The sequence below is a fragment of the Haemaphysalis longicornis genome, unplaced genomic scaffold (assembly GCF_048455015.1).
Source record: "Haemaphysalis longicornis isolate Haplotype H1 unplaced genomic scaffold, Haemaphysalis longicornis Haplotype H1 scaffold_2, whole genome shotgun sequence".
Lineage (NCBI taxonomy): Eukaryota > Metazoa > Arthropoda > Arachnida > Ixodida > Ixodidae > Haemaphysalis > Haemaphysalis longicornis.
Window position 1 is genome coordinate 78,033,994 of NW_027526295.1, and position 22,490 is coordinate 78,056,483.

At 47.6% G+C, this 22,490-nt stretch overlaps 1 protein-coding gene across 1 annotated transcript in view; it reads right to left on the minus strand.

Moving 5' to 3' along the window:
* The window catches only part of LOC144169007 (uncharacterized), a 49,281-nt gene that overhangs the window by 14,504 nt on the left and 12,287 nt on the right, over window positions 1-22,490 (minus strand). The window contains exons 2-4 of the mRNA XM_077698007.1: window positions 19,467-19,596; window positions 3,448-3,587; window positions 1,435-1,552 (exon numbers count right to left, since the gene is read on the minus strand). Coding sequence (XP_077554133.1) covers window positions 1,435-1,552; window positions 3,448-3,587; window positions 19,467-19,596 — 388 coding nt within the window. The remainder of the gene's footprint in view (window positions 1-1,434; window positions 1,553-3,447; window positions 3,588-19,466; window positions 19,597-22,490) is intronic.

Here is a 22,490-nt window from a genome sequence, read left to right on the forward strand (position 1 = left end):
AATGAAAGTCTCGCACAACCGGATTTATTCCTTAAATGGCTGTTCTCAAACAAGCCAGGTTCGGCCAATCCAGTAATCAGGGGGTAGTTGACACCCCTGCATGAAAGTGCGGTAGAAGAGCTCACATTGCATCTGACGGAAAGCTCCACTGACTGCAATAATCGTGTCCATATTAATGAGATTCAGCTGGCAAGTACATGAAGTGGGAATGTTCTGTGACATTGCTTCCGAACAACGGTGCTGACATTGTGTTCAAGAACGCTAGGTTATCTTCTGTTGTATGCGTCGCCTGGAACTATATTTCCGCTTCCTCTCCTTGTGCATCTCTGTCAAGAGCAGCGCACTTTACAATCGCGCCTTGTCGTCCTAGCTCGCTCGCTGTACCCAAGTAAAGCCACACGGCGTTCCGTAGCATTGGCTGTCGTCGCGGCGGAACACAGAGGCTTCGAGAGCTAAGCGGGTTATTATAGTGATAATAGTTCAAAACTCGCGAACCGAGGCCGCTTGTCAAGCATCTCCTAGTTATTTAGCGGGAGAAGAAAACCGTAGGTACCCTTGAGGCAAAATATAGGTAAATTAACCGGCAGCGCCCGCCTTCATTAGGTTAGAGACGCTTGCTGGGTTTGTTCTTACAACATTAAGCGTAAAAAAGAGACATTTCAACGCCGGCACGTTGGGGAGGAAAAGCAAGAACAAACAGAACAGAACTCCTGCTGGTGCAGTTTCATGCAGGAGGCGGGCAAGCACTGCGAAGGTGGGAAATTTGAATTTTGGTTGGGTGGTAGCACTGAGAGGCTGACGGCGATACATGCCCTTATGGCGAATCACTGTTTCCCAAAGCTTTCACATTGAGTGGAACGGCTTTGGTTTTTTATCATTACTTAAGCCCGGAGGAGAATGTAACAGACCCTCGGTATTCATTTGTTACTTTTGAAAGAAAATGAATTGTCGATTGTCCTAACTTCATCAATCAGTTGCACAACTGGAAGGGCTGAAAACGCGTGGTAGTTGTTTGCTTACAATGGTTTTATAAACTAGTATGCTACCCGCAAGGGTCCACTGCAGTGTGTTTTGTTATATGACTGCTGAAGTAAGTTTAGAGGATAATTGTTTACGAAAAAAAGAGTAATATGAGGTTCACAAATTCGTGCGGTCACACAGTCATTGTGGTGAAAAACCAAGTAACAATTGGCCAAGCAAAGAAGGTTTCCCTTTTCAGCGAAAGGAAGAACACGGTGGCTAAGATCCACGTACCATTTTAGATTAACTTCGAGTCTATTTTCGTTCGTAATAGGAAAACACTGTAACAGAAAGGAGTGCCTGTCTGAAACAGTAACTAAAAGGAAGTTCTTGAAATAACTATTTCGCCACCCGCCGCTCACAAGAAAAAATGCCCGTGACAAGAGGATAACAAAACAAAAAAAGGTATCTTACTCCAAGCTTTCTTGTGTCAAGTTGTGTAACCAGGCGAAGTAAGGTATTCTAATGTCCATTTCATTAAGGCAGCTGGTAAACTTGCCCCAGCTGAAGCAGGTCGCTGGCAGGATCGTATCTGCGCCAAGGAGACAAGAAAGAAATTTCGGTTGAAGATGGGCGGACCCGTGTAGACATAAAAACACAACACAAATTGTGGTCTTTAGTGCCTACTTTTTACTATGAAGCACGTGCATTGCTAGCGCATAAAATTAGAAGCGACTGAACACCACTCTGTACCTAAGAAGTGATGAAACTATCGAGTCCACTAAGATAATATATCATAATACATATTCTTTTATCCATTTGAGATGGCACTTGTAGGATATATAATAAGACACTAAACGTTATGGCTATATGAATGAACCTTGTGCCACTTGAAGCCAAACGCTTCTTACAAAACTGAAATGCTGGGCACGTTGAACTTGAAACTAAGGAAATAATATGTCTTAGTGCCATAAATATTTTGTTGATTCAATCCGTCGGGATACTAACTCTTGTACCACGAGTGCCCGAGAACAGTTATTCTGCCTTTTTGACAAATAAAGATAAGTGCAGCCGTTGGCACGTTGCCTCTTCAGTAATATTGCAGAGAATAACGTTAAACCGTGCCCATTCAAAAGAATGTGTTGCATACCGATGGGCCGCCCACACGGATGTCAGAGTGGCGTTATTCATTCATACAATGGTGCATTCAAGCCACTTCGGGCACCAGCCGCAATAAATCGTCGCGTTTGCCAAAGTACTGCACGCGTCACTCTTGAATAGATATTTTCTACCAAATCCCCTGCCAGGCCGCCTGACCTCGAGGTAACGTGTTCGGTTCATCTAGTTGTCGGTGGTTTGAACCCTCCTGCAACTGTTTTTTTACGTTTGTTTTCTTTTTTCTTGAGGGGGAGGAGGTGCGACTCCCTTTCTTCAGTTAGTTCAATGCAGTATCGGGACGGACCAACTGGGTGGCGGACTAACCGTTCGTCCTCCCGTATTTAGTCCCGAAATGGTGCAGAGATTGTGACATAGTCACTTCCTACTCCCCCAGAAGACGACTTTTTCGCCCCTTTTGCCTAAGAGTGCACCTGCTACTTGACGTACAGTGAACAATTTTTCCAACGGGTGCTGGTTCATGGTGTTGAACACGTAAACGTGACGTTAGCACTAACGTACTAAGCGTAAAAGTTCCATGTTAAACCTAAGGTGCTGCGGCTGTCAGCTTTACGGTGTGCCCAGCAACGTCCTTCTCTTCGCACGTCGAGATATAGGTAACGGCTGTCGACGCCCACCTTAGAACATGGAATTAGAGGTGGATACGTCACACGGTCGCATGTCATCCACCTGCTGCACATTAACCGCTAAAGGAGGGGGCCTAACGAAGCTGTGGCCAAGCGTCGCAGGAAAGCGCTTTAATTTTTCAAGGCTTTATCCACGATCATCGTCATCGTCAGTGAAAGGTGCCTGTTTTACAGGGCATTTTCACGTAGAAACATTAATAATGCGAGGCGGAACGTTTCGCTTAAACACACTTTTTATCATTTGTCCGTTTGATTAAATGCAGTCAATTTAAACAGCCTGAAAGCAGAAACTACCAAACGCCAGTTCTGGCGGCCGAAATGACTACAGCAGTCCCTCGTATTCGTCTCGCGATGTGAATGGCGGCGCTACAACAGCAACCACCGAAACCATTGAACTACTCAGCCTTCCCTCTTAAACACTCCATTTCCACAGTTCGTACTGCCCATGTTGGTCGCGGCAGCGCACCTTTGACATCGAAATGCCGACGGAAATGGTTTCGAATTTTGCAGCTGTCCATGAAATCTTTAAAAAAATGGGAAGCTGTGTGTTGAGAACTGGCGTTCTATACAAACTTATGAATCCCTCTTTAATGAATGCATCAGAGAAAAATACGACACGTAATCTATCAGCAACGTGGTTAATAAATACCCACTCCCTGCAATGGCATTGTGCAAGGAATCTTACCTTTGAAAAGGGATGCATCATTCTGGCACAGCGCGTCAGACGTCTTCTGAAGGGCGGTTTCCAAGGCGAGTAGAGGTGCTCTACTTTTTTGGGGGCATTCATCAAGAGAACGATTCCGGGTGCATGTATAGAAGAAACGCCTGCAAAAAGTTCACATTTTAAATATAGACTTACGCAGTGTTTACCGAAAGAAGCGTGACGACATCACTTTAGTCAAGAGTAGTGATGTTGGCGCCCACTACTGGTGAATAGTTTACTCATAGTATCTTGGCATAACTCTTTTTCAAAACTCCATGTAGGATTCAATAAAAAAAGTTATCCTACCTCCTACCCCCCTCCCATTATCCTACCCACCTCTCATGGACCCCCCGTGTCCGAGTGACTGCCGGCACAAACAGGTATGGCCCGCCCCAAACAGAAACGGTCCCCGAATTTCTTTCGATTACAAAATAAATTGATAAGACGATACACTTCGAACTTCATGCTTCCCATTTGTCGGCGTGTATTTCATCTCAAGTAGCACTAAAGGGTCTTAGTGTGGGGTGCACAAACTCCATGACATTTAACGATCACGAGGAAAAAAATGTCGGAGGAAACACTATCTGACGCCTCTCTCCGACTTACTAATATAGTGGTTGAGCACAGCAGACGCCGGGCTATGGAGATGAAGTATGAGGAGTGCCTGCAGTGCCGTCAGGCTGAGCTTCCTCAATCAGAAATAGAGGCAGTGAACACATATGAGGCTCAAGAAAAACGATATTTCCCAGAGGAAACAGAAAAAGTTACAACGGGATAGCGTGGACCTCGCCCAATTACGTCACTTGTAGCCCCCATGCGCCCAGGAAGCTGCTTGCGTTTAGTGTGCACCCGTCGCTGAAAAGGGCAAAACCCAACCAGCATGGGTAATATCTCACCCATCGCTGAAAAGGTAAAATCAGAACCAACTAACGTGGTTAATCTCTTCCCTCTGGATGAAAAGGTCAGAACACGACCAACCAACGTGGTTAACCCCTCCTGCAAAACGCTTTCAGGGCCTTAAATAACCCTACTTTCTAAAGGTGTAACGTTTTGTCCAACCTCTGGTAAATTCGATGAATTTCAACTGTACAAGGACCTTGATGTGTTTTCCCGAAATTTGCGCTTAAGGGAGTACTTTCATGAACACGATATGGGGGGGGGGAGGCAAAACAGCGTGACCATGTTAACGGACAAATCTTGGACACCAAACGAACGAAGGGATTAGCATTTGAACCTTTACAAATCCGCGGTACAAAAAGACATAGTTAAAGAGTATTCTAAACACCGGCCCTTCCGCGATAACCTGTGTAGCGAGGAGCAAAGAGCCCTCGAGGCCCTGCGAAATATTAGAGAAATCGTGACCAAGCCGGCGGACAAGGCTGGTGAATAATGGTCCTGGACAAAGCTGTCTACATTCTGGAACGGTTCCGCCAGGTGAGTGAAGCTAACCTTTACAAAGAAGTCCTTACTGATCCTAAACCGGAAATTCAAAACGAAATCAAGGAAACACTGGCGTTACTGTTCACACGCAAATAGATACCTCCTGCTATGATGAGAGCCATGTCGCCCAAATACGCAGTAGCCGGGTGTTTTTACCTGCTCCCCAAAATACACAAGGCGAACCATCCTGGCCGCCCCATAGCATCAGGCAACGACACTGCAACGGAAGAAATTTTCAACTTTATTAACTACCTCATTTGCAACATTCCAGCAACCTTTCCTTCCTACATTAACGATACCGATCACTTTCTTCGCGAAATATCAAACCTAAAAACTCCACCGGGAAGCGTTGTCGCAACCGTGGATGCTTGCTCACTCTATTCCAATATCCCACATCAAGATGGCATAGCGGCCACCGTTGCAACATTCGAAAACAAGGAGCCCTCGGTAGGCATCGATAAGGATACACTTTCTGCCCGTCTCGGCCTAGTATTGAGTCGCAATAACTTCGACTTTCACAAAAAGCATTACATTCAATTCAATAGAACAGCAATGGGAACCAAATTGGCCCCACATTATGCAAGCATTTTCATGGTGTCATTGGAAATGCAATTTCTGGAGGACTGCCCTATTAAGCCATTGTTTTACAGAAGGCTTCTGGACGATATATTTCTTGTGTGTAGCTCCGGAAAAACGAACCCCGTAAGTTTTATCGAGAATTTTAATGCAGTTCACTCTTGAATCAGTTTCAACCATGAGATATCTGACCAGGTCATTATTTCCTAGATGTTACCGTGTCTATGGAAAACAACCGCCTTTCCACAACACTATACAGGAAGCCAACGGACCGTCAGAGATACCTCCATTTTCATAGCAGCCACCCCCGGCCCTGTAAGACCAGCATTCCATACTCTCAGGCCAACCGAAACCAAAAAATGTGCTCCAACGGCTCTGACTCTGACAGGCATACGCAAGAACTCAAAACCACCCTTCTGGATCAGAACTACCCTGCAGATGTCGTTGACGATGCAATAGAAAGAGGCTGAAGCCGCGATCGCACTGCAGCTCTATCGGGGCCGAGCCTACACCAAACTCACAGCGCATCTCAGACCAACCTTGTACTGACCTACCCAGCAATGGCTCCTCGAGTGAACAAAATACTTAACAAACATTTCAACATGATAAAATAGAGCAATTTTTAGTCAACAATTTTTGAAAGACCACCCAGAGTTGTGTACCGACGAGAAAAAACTTTCGCGACTTAATAGTAATGGCTAAGACAGGCCCACCAGACAACGCACTGGGTTGCCTACCTTGTGGTAAACCACGCTGCAAGGTTTGTCCTCACATTGTGCCAACCAAAAAGGTAAAGTCAAGCTGTTCCGAATTTGTGCATATCAAAAATAAAATTTAATTGTGACTTGAGCAACGTGGTATACAGACTTCGGTGCAACACCTGCAGCATGGATTACATTGGTCAAACAGGAACAGCATTCCCATTGCGGTTTAACAATCACAGGGCAGACGTGGCTTCTAAACCAAATCTACCACTTTCACGGCACGTCCGACATCTCAACCAGAGCTTCGAACACATCAAGGTAGTGCAGGTCCAATCAGGCTTCCGAAATAACCTTGATCAGGACACCAATCCTTTTCCATCTACAAATTCCAATACCTCACACATGGAATCAACGAGACCCCAGGAAGCCTTTCGTGCCTAAAGGAACTAACTGAAATAACTTCGCATCTTAATTGATACCTCAGATTCCTGGCGAAATCAAGCAACCTTCTTTCTTTCTTTTTTAGCAGTACTGAGTGTCGTCGTCGGCTAACAAACTCAGAACCTCACATTGAGTGAGCACAGTGTCTGGGGTGGACCATGCATGCGGAATATGTCTGAGAACATGTGTGCAGTTTTTCTTCTTTCTTTTTTCTTTCTTTCTTTTTCTTGTGTGGGTGGTTGTCATACTTATGTTCACCCCTTTTTTAGGCCTACTCTGAGGGTAATGGGGTGTTGGTGGCGGCCCGGTTGACCGTCGGCTCTGCAAACGCGAAGCCAGGTTCGGCACGGTGGTTCCTCCCCCTCCCCTCTCCCAGGGAGCGTACTGTGCCCTTCTCCTCCCGGGGCGCGGGACAGAGTGGAGGGGCCATGGGGGCTCTGCAGCGTTCTGTATGCGTCCGATGTCCGCCCGGTGCTCCCCATTTTGCCCCCCCCTCCCCTATTTCGTTTCCATGTTTGCTCTTTCTCTAGAGCTTACCGAGGCCCACTGTTCGAAATGTGGCTGTTGTCATCAGCTCTCACTTCCTCAAGGTAGCTCAAACATCTTTCCGCAAACGGTTTAACAATCATAAGTCACAGGTGAAGGGCCTCCCCGACCTTCCGCTGTCCAGGCATCTGCGACTACCGGGTCACTCTTTTGAAAACATACAGGCCGTGCTAATTCAACCCAGCTTCCGCACCACATAAGAGCGGGAACAAAGAATCATTATTTATACATAAATTTCGGACGTTTGCCGAAGGAATAAATAAGACCACAGGGAGATGAGTTCCATTCAAAACTGACGTAACCACACTGAGGTGTTTTTAGGGAGGGCGAAACAAATAATCGTGAGATAACAGTTTTTTAGAAGAGATCCTCCGCCCCTGAGGAGAGCCGTGGTGTGCAGGCATCCTAACGAGGGGGACGCGGGTGGGGGCGGTGCGGGATGGTCGGCGTGCCGCTATGGCGGCGGTGAGGTAATAAATCCTTCTCTGCCTGTGGTTCTTTACGAGACGTAAGTCAGTTTCTACGCAAAAATGTTCGCACCATTTCACTGAGACGGACCCGTACGAGCCTCCGCGCACTGCGGACTCACTGCCCCCTCTTTTTTCAAAGCTGTCGACGAATGTTTCGTTTTCCGATAAGCTTCCTTCAGCCACCTGCGGGCCATGTGGCACTTGCCTCGGTCTAACGACGGTCTCAAACCGACATTAACAAGTGCTTTTCTTTCGTTCTTTTTTACCATTCATCACCAGTAGGCAAAGGTTGCCATGCTTCTCTGCCATCCAGAGGCTTTTCATTGAGGCTTACGAGCTTCGATTCTCCAAATGTTGTGTATCTTTTTCTCTCTCTACGCATCACGCTGTTTTTTTCCTGTAGACGCACATTGGCTGAACCTTATACGTCTTCTTTCTGTCTATCAATGCTGCAACTGTGCCTCCTTCCCATTTGGAACCTTCCTCTCTCGCTTCCTCTTTTTCCCACCTTCTGTACTATAGTGACATGTTTTAGTTACTCTCCCGCTCTTTTACTCTCCCCGAGAGTTCTCATTGGCGAGGGTGCGGAGAAAGGGAAGCCCTCGAATCCAAAGTGCGTATAAGCGTTTTTCTGTGTATTCTAAGAAACTCGACAAACGCTATCGTCTCCCTCACTATGGTGTACTTTGAACTGGCCCATTGAACAAGATACCCGACCAATATATATATATATATATATATATATAGAGAGAGAGAGAGAGATACGTATATATAAATATGTAGCGAATCAGAAAATGGGAAATCATGGACTCAGTGAAATAAGACCGAAAATAAGGGTTGCCAGTCAAGAAAACCTCGGAGAGAAAAGGGGATGTTGTGGAGGATCACAGAAACAGATCAACAATTTTTTTGAGTCAGAAAGAAAGTGGTGGAAAAATTCCCGCCTGGTGAGATCCGAACCCACGACCTCCAGAAAGGTCTGGTGCGATAAACACTACGCTACCGGGGTGGGGGGGCTGTTTCACCACCACTTTCTCGTTTATTTATGTTAAGGTATTTTGGAGGTCGTGGGGTCGGATCCCACAAGGCGGGCATTTTTTCTTCGCTTTCTTTCTTTCAAAATTCTTTATCTGTTTCAATGACCTGCCACGTCCTCCCCTTTGCTTTCCGAGGTTTTCTTCACTGCCAACCCTTATTTCTGTGTTATTTCTACGAGCCCCTCACTTCCTATTCTGATTCGCTACATGCATAGCCAGGGCCTCTGTTCTGGCAGTGTTGGTGCCAAAGGTAGCTTAGGAGCGTTCAGCACTGGTCGACAACTCTCGACATGTCGTAGACCCTGGAGTCACGGCCCGTGGGGTTAAAAAGAAAGTCCCCTTCACCCTAAGTAGCCCGAGTGGCGCTGGCTACAACCCCCAAGTGCAGGAAACAAAATGTACCTTAACATAAACACCCGAGCAAGTGGTGGGGAAACAGCCCCTCCGGTAGCGCAATGGTTTTCGCACCAGAACGTTATTGTGGAGGTCGTGGGTTCGGATCACAACCGGCGGGAATTTTTCCACCACTTCCTCTCCGACTCAAAAAATTATTCAACTGTTTTTATGATCCACAACAAGCACCCCTTTGCTCTCCGAGGTTTTCTTGAGGTGATCTTACCCATCTTCAGATCAGTGAACAGAGTGCTTCGCCATGCTGGCCCGGGCTATTGCCACTTGATGCCTTTGCCCACTCTCTCGGCGCCGATCTGGATGCAACCCGACGAGAACGTCTTTCTTCATTGCTTTCAATATTTGTTTCTTCCTTTGATTGCAAACCTCGCTGGGCCGCACGTCTACCGTTACGTACTCAGTCGACACCGGATCGTATGAAAGCGCCCATATCGTGTGTCTCTGACAGAACGGCGAACCATTGAAGACCACGTCACGGATGTGCTTCAACGAGGTGTCATTCGTCCCTCGAAGAGCCCGTGGTCTTCACCGGTGGTTCTGGTTAAGAAGAAAGACGTCTGTATTCGGTTTTGTGTTGATTATCACCGCTTGAATACCATCACAAGAAAAGACGTGTACCCTCTTCCGCGTATCGACGATTCTGCGGACTGTCTGCAGGGAGCGCAATTTTTCTCATCACTCGACTTCCACTCAATGTACTCGCAAGTTCTCATGGCAGAGGCTGATCGTGCAATAACGGCATTTGCTATCCCAGGCGGCCTTTACGTATTTAACGTTATGCCGTTTGGGCTTCGGCATGCCCCCGCCACGTTCGACCGAATGATGGAGTCTCCTCCGTGGCCTCAAGTTGCAGACGTTGCAGACGTGCCTCGGTTACCAGGACGACGTAGTCGTTTCCCCTCCCAATTTCGAGACACAGCTGATTCGCCCCGAACAAGTCCTGACTTGCCTTGCGAACGCTGGGCTACAGCTCAACCTCAAAAAATGCCACTTCGCCGCACGCATGCTTGCCATCCTGGGCCATGTCGTTTCCAAAGACGGCATCAGCCCCAACGCGACAAAGCTTCGAGCCATTGCGGAGTTCCCGAAGCCGACCACACTGAAGGCGCCTCGGAGCTTTATTGGGCTGTGCTCATATTTTCGATGCTTTGTTCGCAACTTTGCGACCATCATTTCGCCTCTTACCAAGCTGCTCGGTAACGACGGCGGCATTTCTGCTTGGTCACCCTCGTGCGACGAAACATTTGCGACACTGCGTTGTTTGTTAACATCCCCGCCTATATTACGGCATTTCGAAGCCACGACCACAACCGAAGTGCACACTAATGCGAGCGTGATTGTCCTTGGTGGCGTGCTCGCCAAGGGAAATCCGGCAGTGAGGGATATGTTGTTCCGTACGCGAGTCGGGCACTGACGAAGGCAGAAACAAATTACTTCGTCACTGAAAATGAATGTTTGGCCACAACACGGGCGCTGGGGAAGTTCCGCCTGTACTTGTATGGCCACCCATTTGACGCGGTGACCGATCACCACGCGCTTTGTTGGCTCGGCTCTCTGAAGGATCTTTCAGGTCCTCTTGGGCAGTGGGCTCTTCATCTGCAAGAATATGATATCCGCGTGGTTTACCCTTCCGGCCGCAAGCATTCTGATGCTGACGCACTCTCCCGCTCTCCAATGCCAGCTGACGTGTCCCACGTAGCCAGAGCGGACTGTAGATTGCCGTCACTCAGCCTCACCAACATGACTGCCGAGCGGCGGATAGCTTCCATAATCCGGCGTCCTGTCTCATTCTTCTGCTACCGGTGCACCCAGGGCACTGCAGCAACAAGTCTCTCACTACCAACAGCGTGAAGAGCTTCTTTATCATCGGTCTTATAACTAAGACGGCCGCAACTGGCTTTTAGTTATCCCACGTCATCTGCGTGTAGACATCTGCGCCGCCTTTTATGCCGAAACGAGTTGCCCGCATGCTGGCGTCCTGGAAACGTACAAGCGACTCCGCCTACGTTACTATTGGAGGGGCAAGTATAACTACGTGCGGATGTACGTGCGCTCATGTCCGGAATGTCAACGCCGCAAATCACCGCCTACTCGCTCTAAGGCCACATTGCAACCACTACCATGCTCTGCGAAACCCTTTTATCGCCTTGGCATCGATCTCTACGGGCCACTGCCTTTAACGGCCGCTGGTAACCGGTGGATAATTGTTGCGGTAGACCACCTCACGAGGTATGCCGAAACAGCTGGCTTGCCGGCATCCACGGCTCGTGACGTCGCCACTTTCCTTTTACGTCACTTTGTCCTTCGCCACGGAGCGCCTCGCGAACTTCTGAGTGGTCTACGCTGCGTTTTCCTATCGGACGTTGTGAATGCTCTAATCGCCGAATGCCACGTTGCCACCGCACGACCTCCTCGACCCACGCGCAAACCAGTGGGCTCACAGAGCGGTTCAATCGCACCCTGGGAGATATCCTTTCAATGTAGGTGTCGTCGGATCACTCCAATTGGGACCTCGTACTCCCGTTCATAAGTTAGGCATATAACGCGGCTACGCAGACAAAGATAGGATTTTTTTCCGTTTTTCCTATTTTATGAACGCGAGCCAACCTGTACACTGGACGCCATCCTGCCTACAACCCGGACGTCAAGCATTTTAAAGCAGCTATAGCGCAGCTCCCCAAAGGATGTGGCCAACACACTCGTTCCTTTACAACTGCAGATCAACAGCGCCAGACTCTCGCTGTGACGATTTAACCACCCGCTCGCCATTTGACCCCATATCGCATGTCTCGCCTTGCGTACCCTGCCCAACACCGGGTCTACCCTCAAAACTTGTAGCCAAATATCACGGCCCTTACAAAGTCATCGCCCGCACTTTGCCCATAAACTACCTTGTGGAAGCAGTCATCCCCTCCTCTGACCTTCGCCGCCGAGGGCGTGAAATAGTGCACGTTCAACGACTGAAGGCCTACTACGACCCTATGGTGTCACCCTCTCCGTATGTCGCCAGGTTGGCTGCTTTTTGCCGGATGTGATTGTAGGAAAGATTATGAGCAGCTCTTGTAACACCATCAGCTTATTGGGGTATGCGGCGTAACAAGTAAGAGGGCCTGCGACCGTGGTCAATCTATACACGATGGTATGTGCGCAGGCTGGTTGCAGCGGAAGAACAAAAATGGCGGAAGGTTCTGGCGCGCGAGATCTGCCATCGTCTGCACCCTTGTACCTACGCTGCCTTGGTTCTGCTCCTGCCAATAAACGGCGTTCGGTCTACTACCGGAGGCTCAGCTACATCCCTTACAGTACATATATAAATATATATATATATATTGTAATGAACCAACGTCCGATGCCTACGACGCCATATTTATTCTCTACCTAGAGCGAGCGCCCGGCTTCTTCTTCCTTCGCTTCCAGTCGGCCGCTGTCCTCCTTCGTCTGGTAGTAGATTGGCCGGTGACCTTGCCCTGAGGTTTTCCTTCGCAATGTTTTACGCCTCTACACTCGGCCACACTGCGAAGACGCCCCCCAGCAAATTGTTGGTGTGGGTCCTGGGCTCTCGCGGCTCTGTTCATCTTGTCCTTTCGGGTTTGTGCCTGGGCTACATTGTCCTTTGTTGACGGGGAATCCATGATGACTTCCAGAGAAATGTCCTGTGCGCTGAACAGGCGCGTCATACGGTCCTTGCAGTAGGTGTCGGTCAGGTTGGTTTTGCCTCTATTGTAGATTTGGTCATTGTTTTGTTTGAAAAGCGACTCTGCATTAGCTTCAGCGTCCTTACCGCCTGCAGGTTCGTCGTGGTCTGCTTCAAAACCTCTCGCTGAAATGTGCTCGTCTGCGACAGCTGCATCCTTGTGTGTTTCACGCCTTTCGCCACCCGTTTGAAGGCTTGGTGCAGCGTCGTTGCTGATTTCTGGTGGCATGTCTTTGCCTTCATCCTCCTCGGGCAGAACTGAAAGGTCAGCTTGTTCCTTAGCAGAGATCTCAGAAGCATGAGGGGATGAGTTGCTCGGGGTTTGGTTCTCGATTGTCGTTTTTCCAGCTGCTGAGTATAAGATGAGCTCCCTGGGATAGTTCGTGTCAGGCGTCGAAGGTGGCTCACAGACGAGAAGGGCCGGCATCAGCAAAGAGGAAACCACAGGCAGGTCATCGGCTTTATGCGGAGACTCGGCACACGGGGCTCCTTCTTTAGTCCCAATTGTGGCCACCTTGCTGGTTGCCTCATCCTTCACTGCCATATCACGCAATTCAGGGCCATGGCCAGGAGTTTCTGCCAGGGTCTGCGTCGAGGCTTGCGGGTGAGGCTCCTGTGCCGGCAGCGTTGCACCCTGCTGCAGTCGCACAGCCACACGGACGAAGGCTTGTGGGCTCAAATCCGATGGCTGCACAGTCAAGACTGCAGCTAGAACAGGGTCGGCCAGGCCATCTATGACGTACCGCCTCGCAACAGGAGACGCCCAGGCGAAGTCGCAGCCTCCGAGGAGGCGGAGCTTGTCGTAGATGTAGACCGCGACGTTCTCGCTAGGGCCTTGCAGGCGGACACGCATTTCCATGAAGCGAGAGTCGTAGTTGGCTGACAATCCAGTGAACGCCGTGATTAATGCCCCGCTCCAGCTTTCCCAAGTGGGATGAGAGTGGCCTTCGTAAAGGTGCCACGCTCGGGCAGCGTCGCGCAGGCGTTCTTGTGCAACGAACAGTTTGGTCTGATCGGGCCAGGCGTGATGGGTAGCAAGGGTGTCGATAAGCTTTATCCAAGAAACAGCATCGTCCTGGAACCCTCGGAAGACGGGGACGCCCGTGTGGGCGGGTGATGGAAACGGGCTGGGAATAACGTCGCGAAACTGGCGACACATTTCTGTGAGGGCCTAGACAGCCCAAGAAGGTTGGCTGGCGTTCGCATCAGCGGTCGTCATTGCGAGAGGTTGGTCACTCACCAAAGTCCGCAGAGGCCAAAGTCCGCAGAAATCAAGGCGCGAACGGCGGACGCAGCGGCGAGTCAAGAAGACGTCGGCCGCTGGAGAAGGTCGCGCCCAAGGCTGGCTCGCCTGGGGGCTGGGCTGTCGTTCCGTTCGGGGCTCGTGCCGGGACCAGGATCCCACCGATGAACTCGGGCAGCAGGGCTGGAAGGCGTGACAGGCCTTGGCCTCTGCTGAGGGCCGTCCCTGCGGCTGGATCGCCGCTAGGGAGAGCAGGTCCGGAGGCTGGGTCGCCTCGGGGCTTCAAAACTTGTCGGCTGCGCCCCTTGTAATGAACCAACGTCCGATGCCTACGACGCCATGTTTATTCTCTACCCAGAGCGAGCGCCCGGCTTCTTCTTCCTTCGGTTCCAGTCGGCCGCTGTCCTCCTTTGTCTGGTAGTAGATTGGCCGGTGACCTTGCCCTGAGGTTTTCCTTCGCAATGTTTTACGCCTCTACAATATATATATATATATATATATATATATATATATATATATATATATATATATATATATATATATATATATATATATATATATATATATATATATATATATACACATTCTAAGGGATGTTGTTGACCCTATATATATATAGGAAATGACTCGCTCGTTGAAATGAGACAGAAATAGGAGTTGGAAGTCAAGACAACCGCGGAAAGCAAAGGGAAGGCTGTGGTGGGATCCGAACCCACGACCTCCAGAATACCGGTCTGGTGCGATATCTATATATATATATACACGAAAGAAAATTGTTAGCAGTAGCAATGCCAATAAAAGCAAAGGGGAGCATGCCGTAGGTCATTTATTTCAGATGAAACAGAAGCAGATTTTCTGGAAGACAGAAAGAAAGTGGGGAGCAAAAGCCGGCTGGGTGGGATCCAAAACCAGGACACCTAGAATACTCGTGTCGTGCGAAGACCACTATCCTCTAGTTTGTCGGGTATTTATTTAAGGTATTTATTTCCTGCGCTTGGTGGTGTTAGCCAGCGCCACTCGGACTACTCTGGGTGAAGGGGGCATTCTTTTTAACCCCCGGGGCCGTGACTCGAGCGTCTGCGACATGTCGAGAGTGTAAGACCATTGTTGAACCCTCCAAAGCTCCCTATGGCACCAAGACTGTGAGAAGAAGGACGTTCGCCATGCATGTAGCGGATCAGAATTGGAAATGAGGGACTCGTTCAATTAGGACATAAAAGGGTTGGTACTGAAGGATTCCAAAGAAAGCAAAGCGGAGTATGCGGCAGGTCATTTATTTTGGCAGAAGTAGACGTAGATTTCCGAAAGACAAGAAGAAAGTGGGGAAAAAATTTCACTATCTCCCCGCAGGGGAACCCTGAGTAGTATGCGAAGCAGCTATGGAGTCGAGTCAAGTTCCCATTAATTTTCAGTTTGATCGCGGCGTTGCGGGAGGAGAATGAAGGGAGCAGATCGCACGTCATTTCTACCACGGAGCTACAGTGGCGCCCCCAGCGGAGTACGTCATCGCGCCTTGAACCCTAAGCTGCTTCACATTATCGCTCGCGGTGCTGCAGGTGTTGCCATTCGTGCGCAATCCTGAGAGGGGAGGAGCATCGAAGAAGAGAGGAGGAATACCGGAGAGGAGTGCAAGAGAGGAGAGGAGGAATTGCACGCATACTACTCAGTATTCCCCTACGGGAAGATGACGACGGTGGTTGAACGCGAAGCTTTCTCCTGATGGATTCTTTGGTTGGCCAATCCCTAGTGGCATCCTGCCACAGTCATCATAAGCGGTGCCTGGCCAGGCATGCACAGTGGTGTTGCGGACGGCAGACAACGACAACAGAAAGAGGGACACAGCCCCGAGCTTAAGAAGCCTTGTATCTAAAAATGCCCGCTTGGTGGGATCCGAACCTACGACTTTCAGAATACGTGTCTGCTGCGATGACCATTGTGCCATTGGTGAGCGGTTCTCCACTCCACTTTCTCGGGTATTTATGTTAAGGTATTTCTCTCCGGCGGTCGGGATGGGGGGGTTGTAGCCAGCGCCACACGGATTCTCGGGGTGAAGGGGACCTTCTTTTTAACCCCCGGTCCATTCCTCGAGCGTCTCGACATGCCGAAGTGGTCGACCAGCGTTCGACCACAAAGACCGCCAAAATAGAGACCCCCACCATGCCCTCACCAATAGCAAATCAGAATTGGATATTTGGGGCTCGTTGAATTAAGTGTTCATCATGCCAGACGCGTATTCTGGAGGTCGTGTGTTCGGATCCCACCCGGCGGGTATGTTTTTCTCCACTTTTTTTTCTTTCAAAACTGTGCATCTGTTTCAAGCATAATAAAATGAACTACCACATCCTCCCCTGTGTTTTCCTTGGCCTTCCTCATCGCCAACCGTTATTCCTTATTTCTTATATCAACGAGCCTTTCATTTCCTATTCTTAGTACACCTCTGTATATATATATATATATATATATATATGTACATTCTTAGCACGACACGAAGCCGCCACAAAACAAAAAAGATTTTTGAGAAGCTCATGAAAATGAAACGGTGCATGCCTATTGAAAAATTTGGCACCTGTTTTAATTTTGTATGATGACTAGAACCGCGAACTCGTTGACCGTGTGAATTCCGTATTTACGGAGTATGCGGAAATGATACGGAGCGTGATTTTGATTATTATTGAAGATAAAAACACGGAAACTGTCCCAAACGATCATATTGTGCAAACTCATATAATTCACGTGCTTGTCGTAATAATATCAACATTCATTACGCTTGGGGGCGTAACACTCCGTATGAACTCTGTATTCCCATAATTCCGTATATAGGGAACTTTTCAGTAGGGTATATATATATATATATATATATATATATATATATATATATATACCATTGTACTGCTTCACGTATTTGGACATGTACATGACTGTTGGGCTATCACTGGGCTGGTGGAGGAAGAGGAACAATCCTCAGGCGTGTGCTTTTGGAGCTCGGTTCGTTCGTGTGAAGCTCCCCTGTCCTGTCCAGGAAATCAACCTCCCTCGTACTGTAACAATATATATATATATATATATATATATATATATATATGATTGATTGTAGGGTTTAACGCGCCGACGCAACGCAGGCGATGAGGCGCGCCGTAGTTGAGGGCTCCGGATTAATTTTGACCACCTGGGGATCTCTTTAACGTGCGCCGAAATCTCGTACACACGGGCGTTTTTGCTTTTCGCCTCCATCAGAAAAGCGGCCCCCGCGGCCTATATATATATATATATATATATATATATATATATATATATATAAATATATATATATAAATATATATATATATATATATATATATGTAAATGAAATGCTGGCACAAAATACGACACCTCGGTAACAGCAACAGCCGAGGATTTAATTCTACGTTTTGTTAAGCGCCTTTACCCAGGTTCATGGTCAGGGACGACCCCTTCGGCTGCCTGGACAAGGCGGAAGAATTGACCTAAGAATCATGAATGCCGCCCGCCCGTCCTGCCGGTCGACGGAATAGTGCATGTTTTGAGCCACAGTGCGGAGATCATACGAACACTTTTAACCAGCCTTCCTATTTATTTGTAGGTTTGGCGTAACAAAAACATGTGTGCGACTGCGACCACTTCCTTTAAACTCTTCCCGTAATGTCAGTAAGCGTTGGAATTCGGTGCCCCCCAGTGATTTTGTGAGAGCCTTCATGTTACTGCTTTGGGCTTTGCTTTGTTGAGCGTAGCGGCGCCCTTCTGAAGAGGGAGGTAACTGTCACTCTTCCAACAAGCGACATACGATACAGGACAGCGTATTGAAAGGGTTTTGTTCTCTTCTCTCCCCTCTCCATGTTTGGGTTTCTTTTTGATTCTTTTTCTTTTTCTCTTTCTCTTTTTTGTAACCCTTTACCTCACCTCACCGGGAGTGTGTGTTTGTTTTGCTTTTCACCCCAAATCCCCCAACTCTATTTTTTTCGGCATCGTTGGATGACAAGCTTAGAAACACGTGCTTAGAAATATGAAATGTGTTCTTGATAAAGGTCGCCATCCGACCAAAATGTCGACAAATGAACAGTTTTTTAGAAGCTATACCCAAATATTTACTATATATATATATATATTTATATATATACGCAGAAAGATAGGTCGGTAGCCTACAACATCAAAGGAGGCACAGCTGTGTTGTTACGCTCCTTTTTTTACTACAGCTAGTGAAGTTAACCTTTTTAAATATACATAAGCAAGAAAGAAAAAAGAAAGAAAGAAAGAAATACCGGCGCCCAGAGTGGGGACTGAACGTACACCTTTCGATTTGATCTGGAATGCCTTACAGTTCGGCTATGTGGGCGACTGTGCTCTCTTTCACTTTCTGGGGTATTTAAATTTACTAAAACTGTATCTGACCCTTGAGGGTAATATCCAGCGCCACTCTGACTGCACGGGCAGAGGGAGACATTCTATTCAACCCCTGGGGCATGACTCAAAATTCTACAGCTTGTCATGACGGTTAACTGGCAGGAAGAATGCTAATGCTACCTTGGTATCAAGGCTGCCAGTACCCAGTCTCTCGCTAGGCTTTCGCATAGTGTAGTTAGGAAATATGAGTCTCGTTGAGGAAAAAGAGAAAGATAGGTCGGCAGTGTTCAACGCCAGAGGAGGCACAGGGGTGTTGCTGGCTCTTTTTAACTGCGGTTACTGAAGTTACCATAATTTTTAAATAGGCGAAAGAAAGAAATTAAGAAAAGAAAACACGCGCCAGAGTGGGGACCGAACCCACACCTTTCGATTTGATCTCCAATGCATTACCAATTCGGTTATCTGGGCGGCTGTGTTCTCCTTTACATTCTGGGGTATTTATAATTACCAGAACGCTATCTGACGCTCGGGTCTGGTAGCGAGCACCCCATAATAACAAAAATATATACGTAATTATTTACACATATATTGTATATATATACATCGTATTTGCAAGCTTAATGATTCCGCTTTTCTTGAAAAAATTGATGCAAATTTAGGGGTGCGTTCATTACGTGGGGTAAATGTTTTGCGAAAACCTTTTGAGCACAGAAAACGCAAGCAATTTGCGGGTCAGAAGTTTACACGATAGGTCTCATGAACATAACACAAATAATACAAACCTAATAAAAACTCCGCACACCACCACCAGCCGCTTTGCAAATTGATACAAAATGCAGTGCTTTGATGAATTAGTGCGTTCGATGCGCGGGAAATCTAAAAAATCCGAATTTTGACGACAAACTTCACGGTTGCGATCATTATGCAAGTAAATACGATATATAAAATCACTGCGTTGCAGCTGCGTTATCTTTTCTTTCGATCATATCCAACCAACACGCCAAGGTACTCTTTTTAGCATCGCTACGGCAGTAGCACATTAAGCGCTTCTCGAGCCAAACGCTTACAAATAGAATTACTTACCTGCATACTTTCTCTATAACAGCAGGGAAGTTGATCGCCTCGTCAGGTTTGCTGGGGTAATACACGCCCTTCGACACACACACATAGGCATCAGTATAGCATTGGAGTTCCCCGAAGAAATCAGCGTCACCTGGAGATATGGTAGTAACGATTGATATTAAAATTGCTGTTAGTTGCTGAGGTCTATCAAAGCATTTCTGTTACGTACAATGCAAACTAAACCAAGAAGGCAGCAAGAATAACAGCGTTTATCCCACACCTGCAGCTCGCTAAGAATGCTATATGATTTACGAGGTGCTTGAAGGGCCGAGAGTTTTCAGTTAAGCAAATCAGAGCCACGCTGAGTAATTGAGGATTGTGAAGTGAAAGTAAATCAGGTTGCCTTCACGACCAAACTTGCTTCAAACCTCTTAAGTATAACTTGCTTAGACCAATTTACACATACATAACCTGGGCAAACGGCAAGAGAGATGGGGACCACCCAGTGGCGGAGGTAAAGTAAAGCGGTGAAAGCTGCCCAAGCGACACCAAGACCAAGAGAGCGGGCCCGCAAAGACTCGCCTAATTTCCCCTGGGAAGTATCGGAATGGGCTGGGTTGTGACAGAATGGGTAGGAAAAAAGGGAGGGGTTTCTGGGAGTTTGTAAGAGAAATGGGGGCAGCGACGTTTTGCTGTGGACCTCACAAATCTGACTTCTTTTTAAGTCCGATCTGCCACCTCAGAAGGGCGTCAGACTACACCAATAAAAAATCCTGCGTCCCCTGCAATAAGGTTGCCGCTCACCCACAGGTGCTCATTTCCGGAATCCTACCATCGGACACAAAAAACCTTACAGGGGTTGGCAACCTTGGCCCCTCCCCAAGCCGTCGGAACCACAGCACGGCCTCACAGTGGCCCATAACACTTTGCGTACTCCTCAATTGGAGAAGAAATTTTTTAGATGCAGAGCATCTCTTACTCGCACCCTATCACTCGTCGCATTAGGCGTCCGCACCCTTACTACGCATGCGCCATCTGTGCGCAAACTCTCCTCCGTTCTTCTCTCCAATAGCTGTGCGCAACACTCTCTCTCCTCTCATTATCATAATAACAGCTGCTCCGTGCAGGAATCCAGGCACCTCCCTTGAAACCTCCATGCAGGAATCCAGGCACACAGCAATCGCAGGGCCCTAGACATGGAGCTTTCTCGAGCACGAACGCGTGTACGTAGAAAAGACTCCGCACTGCACTATCAGAAAGGTGGAACTCAAGCGAAATGGTCCTATTGTTTATTAAAGAAGCAGCGTTGTGGGTCTTTTGACATCTTCAGAACACGGGAGTACAAGTCTTTACATGAACTAATAAAAACTAAAGATTCAAGTCAATTTTACAATATCTTGTCTGTAACCGCAACATACGAAAGCATTAGTCAAAATGGAAAAACCGTTTTTATGGAATTCTGCGTGCAACCAGAACTCCTTGAATTATATTGCCAAATTATATTCCTACATCATCTGTTCGACAGCGGCATTTGAACCCATCCTGAAATAATGTCGTTCTAAATATGTCGGAAGCAGTTATTAATTATAACAAAATCCCAGTTAGGTTCGGTGCGTCCCTTGTTACTCTTGTCTTCGAGCATGTAGCGTATTTTTGCACATTACAAAAGTTAGTGAGGTATAAGGCAAGCAAGGGAGTAATGCTGGTATATATATCCACATGGATAAAACATCACATATCCCTCTTCCTTATTGACATCATTTTCTTTCTAATACGGATTTCAAACTTTCTAGGATGTCAATGTGCCGTGGTGGTTTGTAGTATTAGGAGCAATGGAACAGATATAGTTGCTTAAGTCGTAGATGGAAAAGGTAAAAGATGTCTACGTATAAAGGCCCTACTAGCCTGTAAAACAATTTCAACTTCGTTTGTGTTCGGTTCGTCAGAGGCCGATGTAATTCGCAGCATAATCACTCGCGTGACACAGGTTGTGATTACAATCGCATAAAGATTTATGGTGCACGTATTTCGGTGCAAGAGCATCACAGTTTTTTTATTTCACCGGTGTTTGCATGAAGGGCATAGTGAGTTAGTTAAAACAAAAAATGGGGATGACGCGATTCTGTGTCAATGCTGCTGAAACTTCTATTGAACTTTCTGTTGATCTTGGTACCATCTCGCGGCTGCCGCGACTTCATTCATGGCCATTTTCTGCACAACAGCGGTCATGTCGAGTGGCATATTGAGCTTAATTCGCCTCTTCCGCACTGGCGTACTTTCTCGGTATTTCCTACCCATGGAAACACCGCAGAGCATCCTCGCTCTTGGGGATGTGGAAGCCTTTATAAGCCGGTCTACAACTCTCTATGGTCGGGTGCCCTTTCTCACAAACCTCCTCCAGCGCTGCTCCTTTCTTTCCCAGATGGCGCGCCAATTTTCAGTTCGGCCATTTTTGCGCCCGCCTTTCTCTGCCTCACACGGTTATATTGTGGACAAATCTAAGGCGTCCGCCCTAACCCTACTACCAGTGGTTGTCTCGAGATAGCATTTGCTCCGTTCGAGGCCGATGCCTTCAAGAGCAACCAACCTGTGAGGCTGTGTCATAAAAATTGGCTGCTCTGTATTAGCAAAACATTGGTCGTGATGTCTGCGCTGCACGCGTCGGTACGGACACTGCCTTCGTCCTGTATACGCAACGACGCCTGCTGCAAATACGTGATGTAGTTTGCTCCACGTAGTTGCTCTATCGCTAACAAAAAGGTTATTTACGCCAGACGCATACACATCTGATAATAACATGGAAGGTTCACTGCAAAACAGCTTAACTGATAGCTGTAAAGACATTTACGCTTGTACGCTTAGCAAGACAAAACTGTAATTTATACTAGTTCTACAATGCCCGCATTACCTCATGACCAACGGGTAAAAGACGGGCGTAGGAGCACACAATTTTGGGAAAAAATATGAATTTTGGTGCGTTGTGTGTAACCTGTGCTTCAAACCGCCTTTGATATTTTGTGTGGATATATCACCGAACGCCGACTG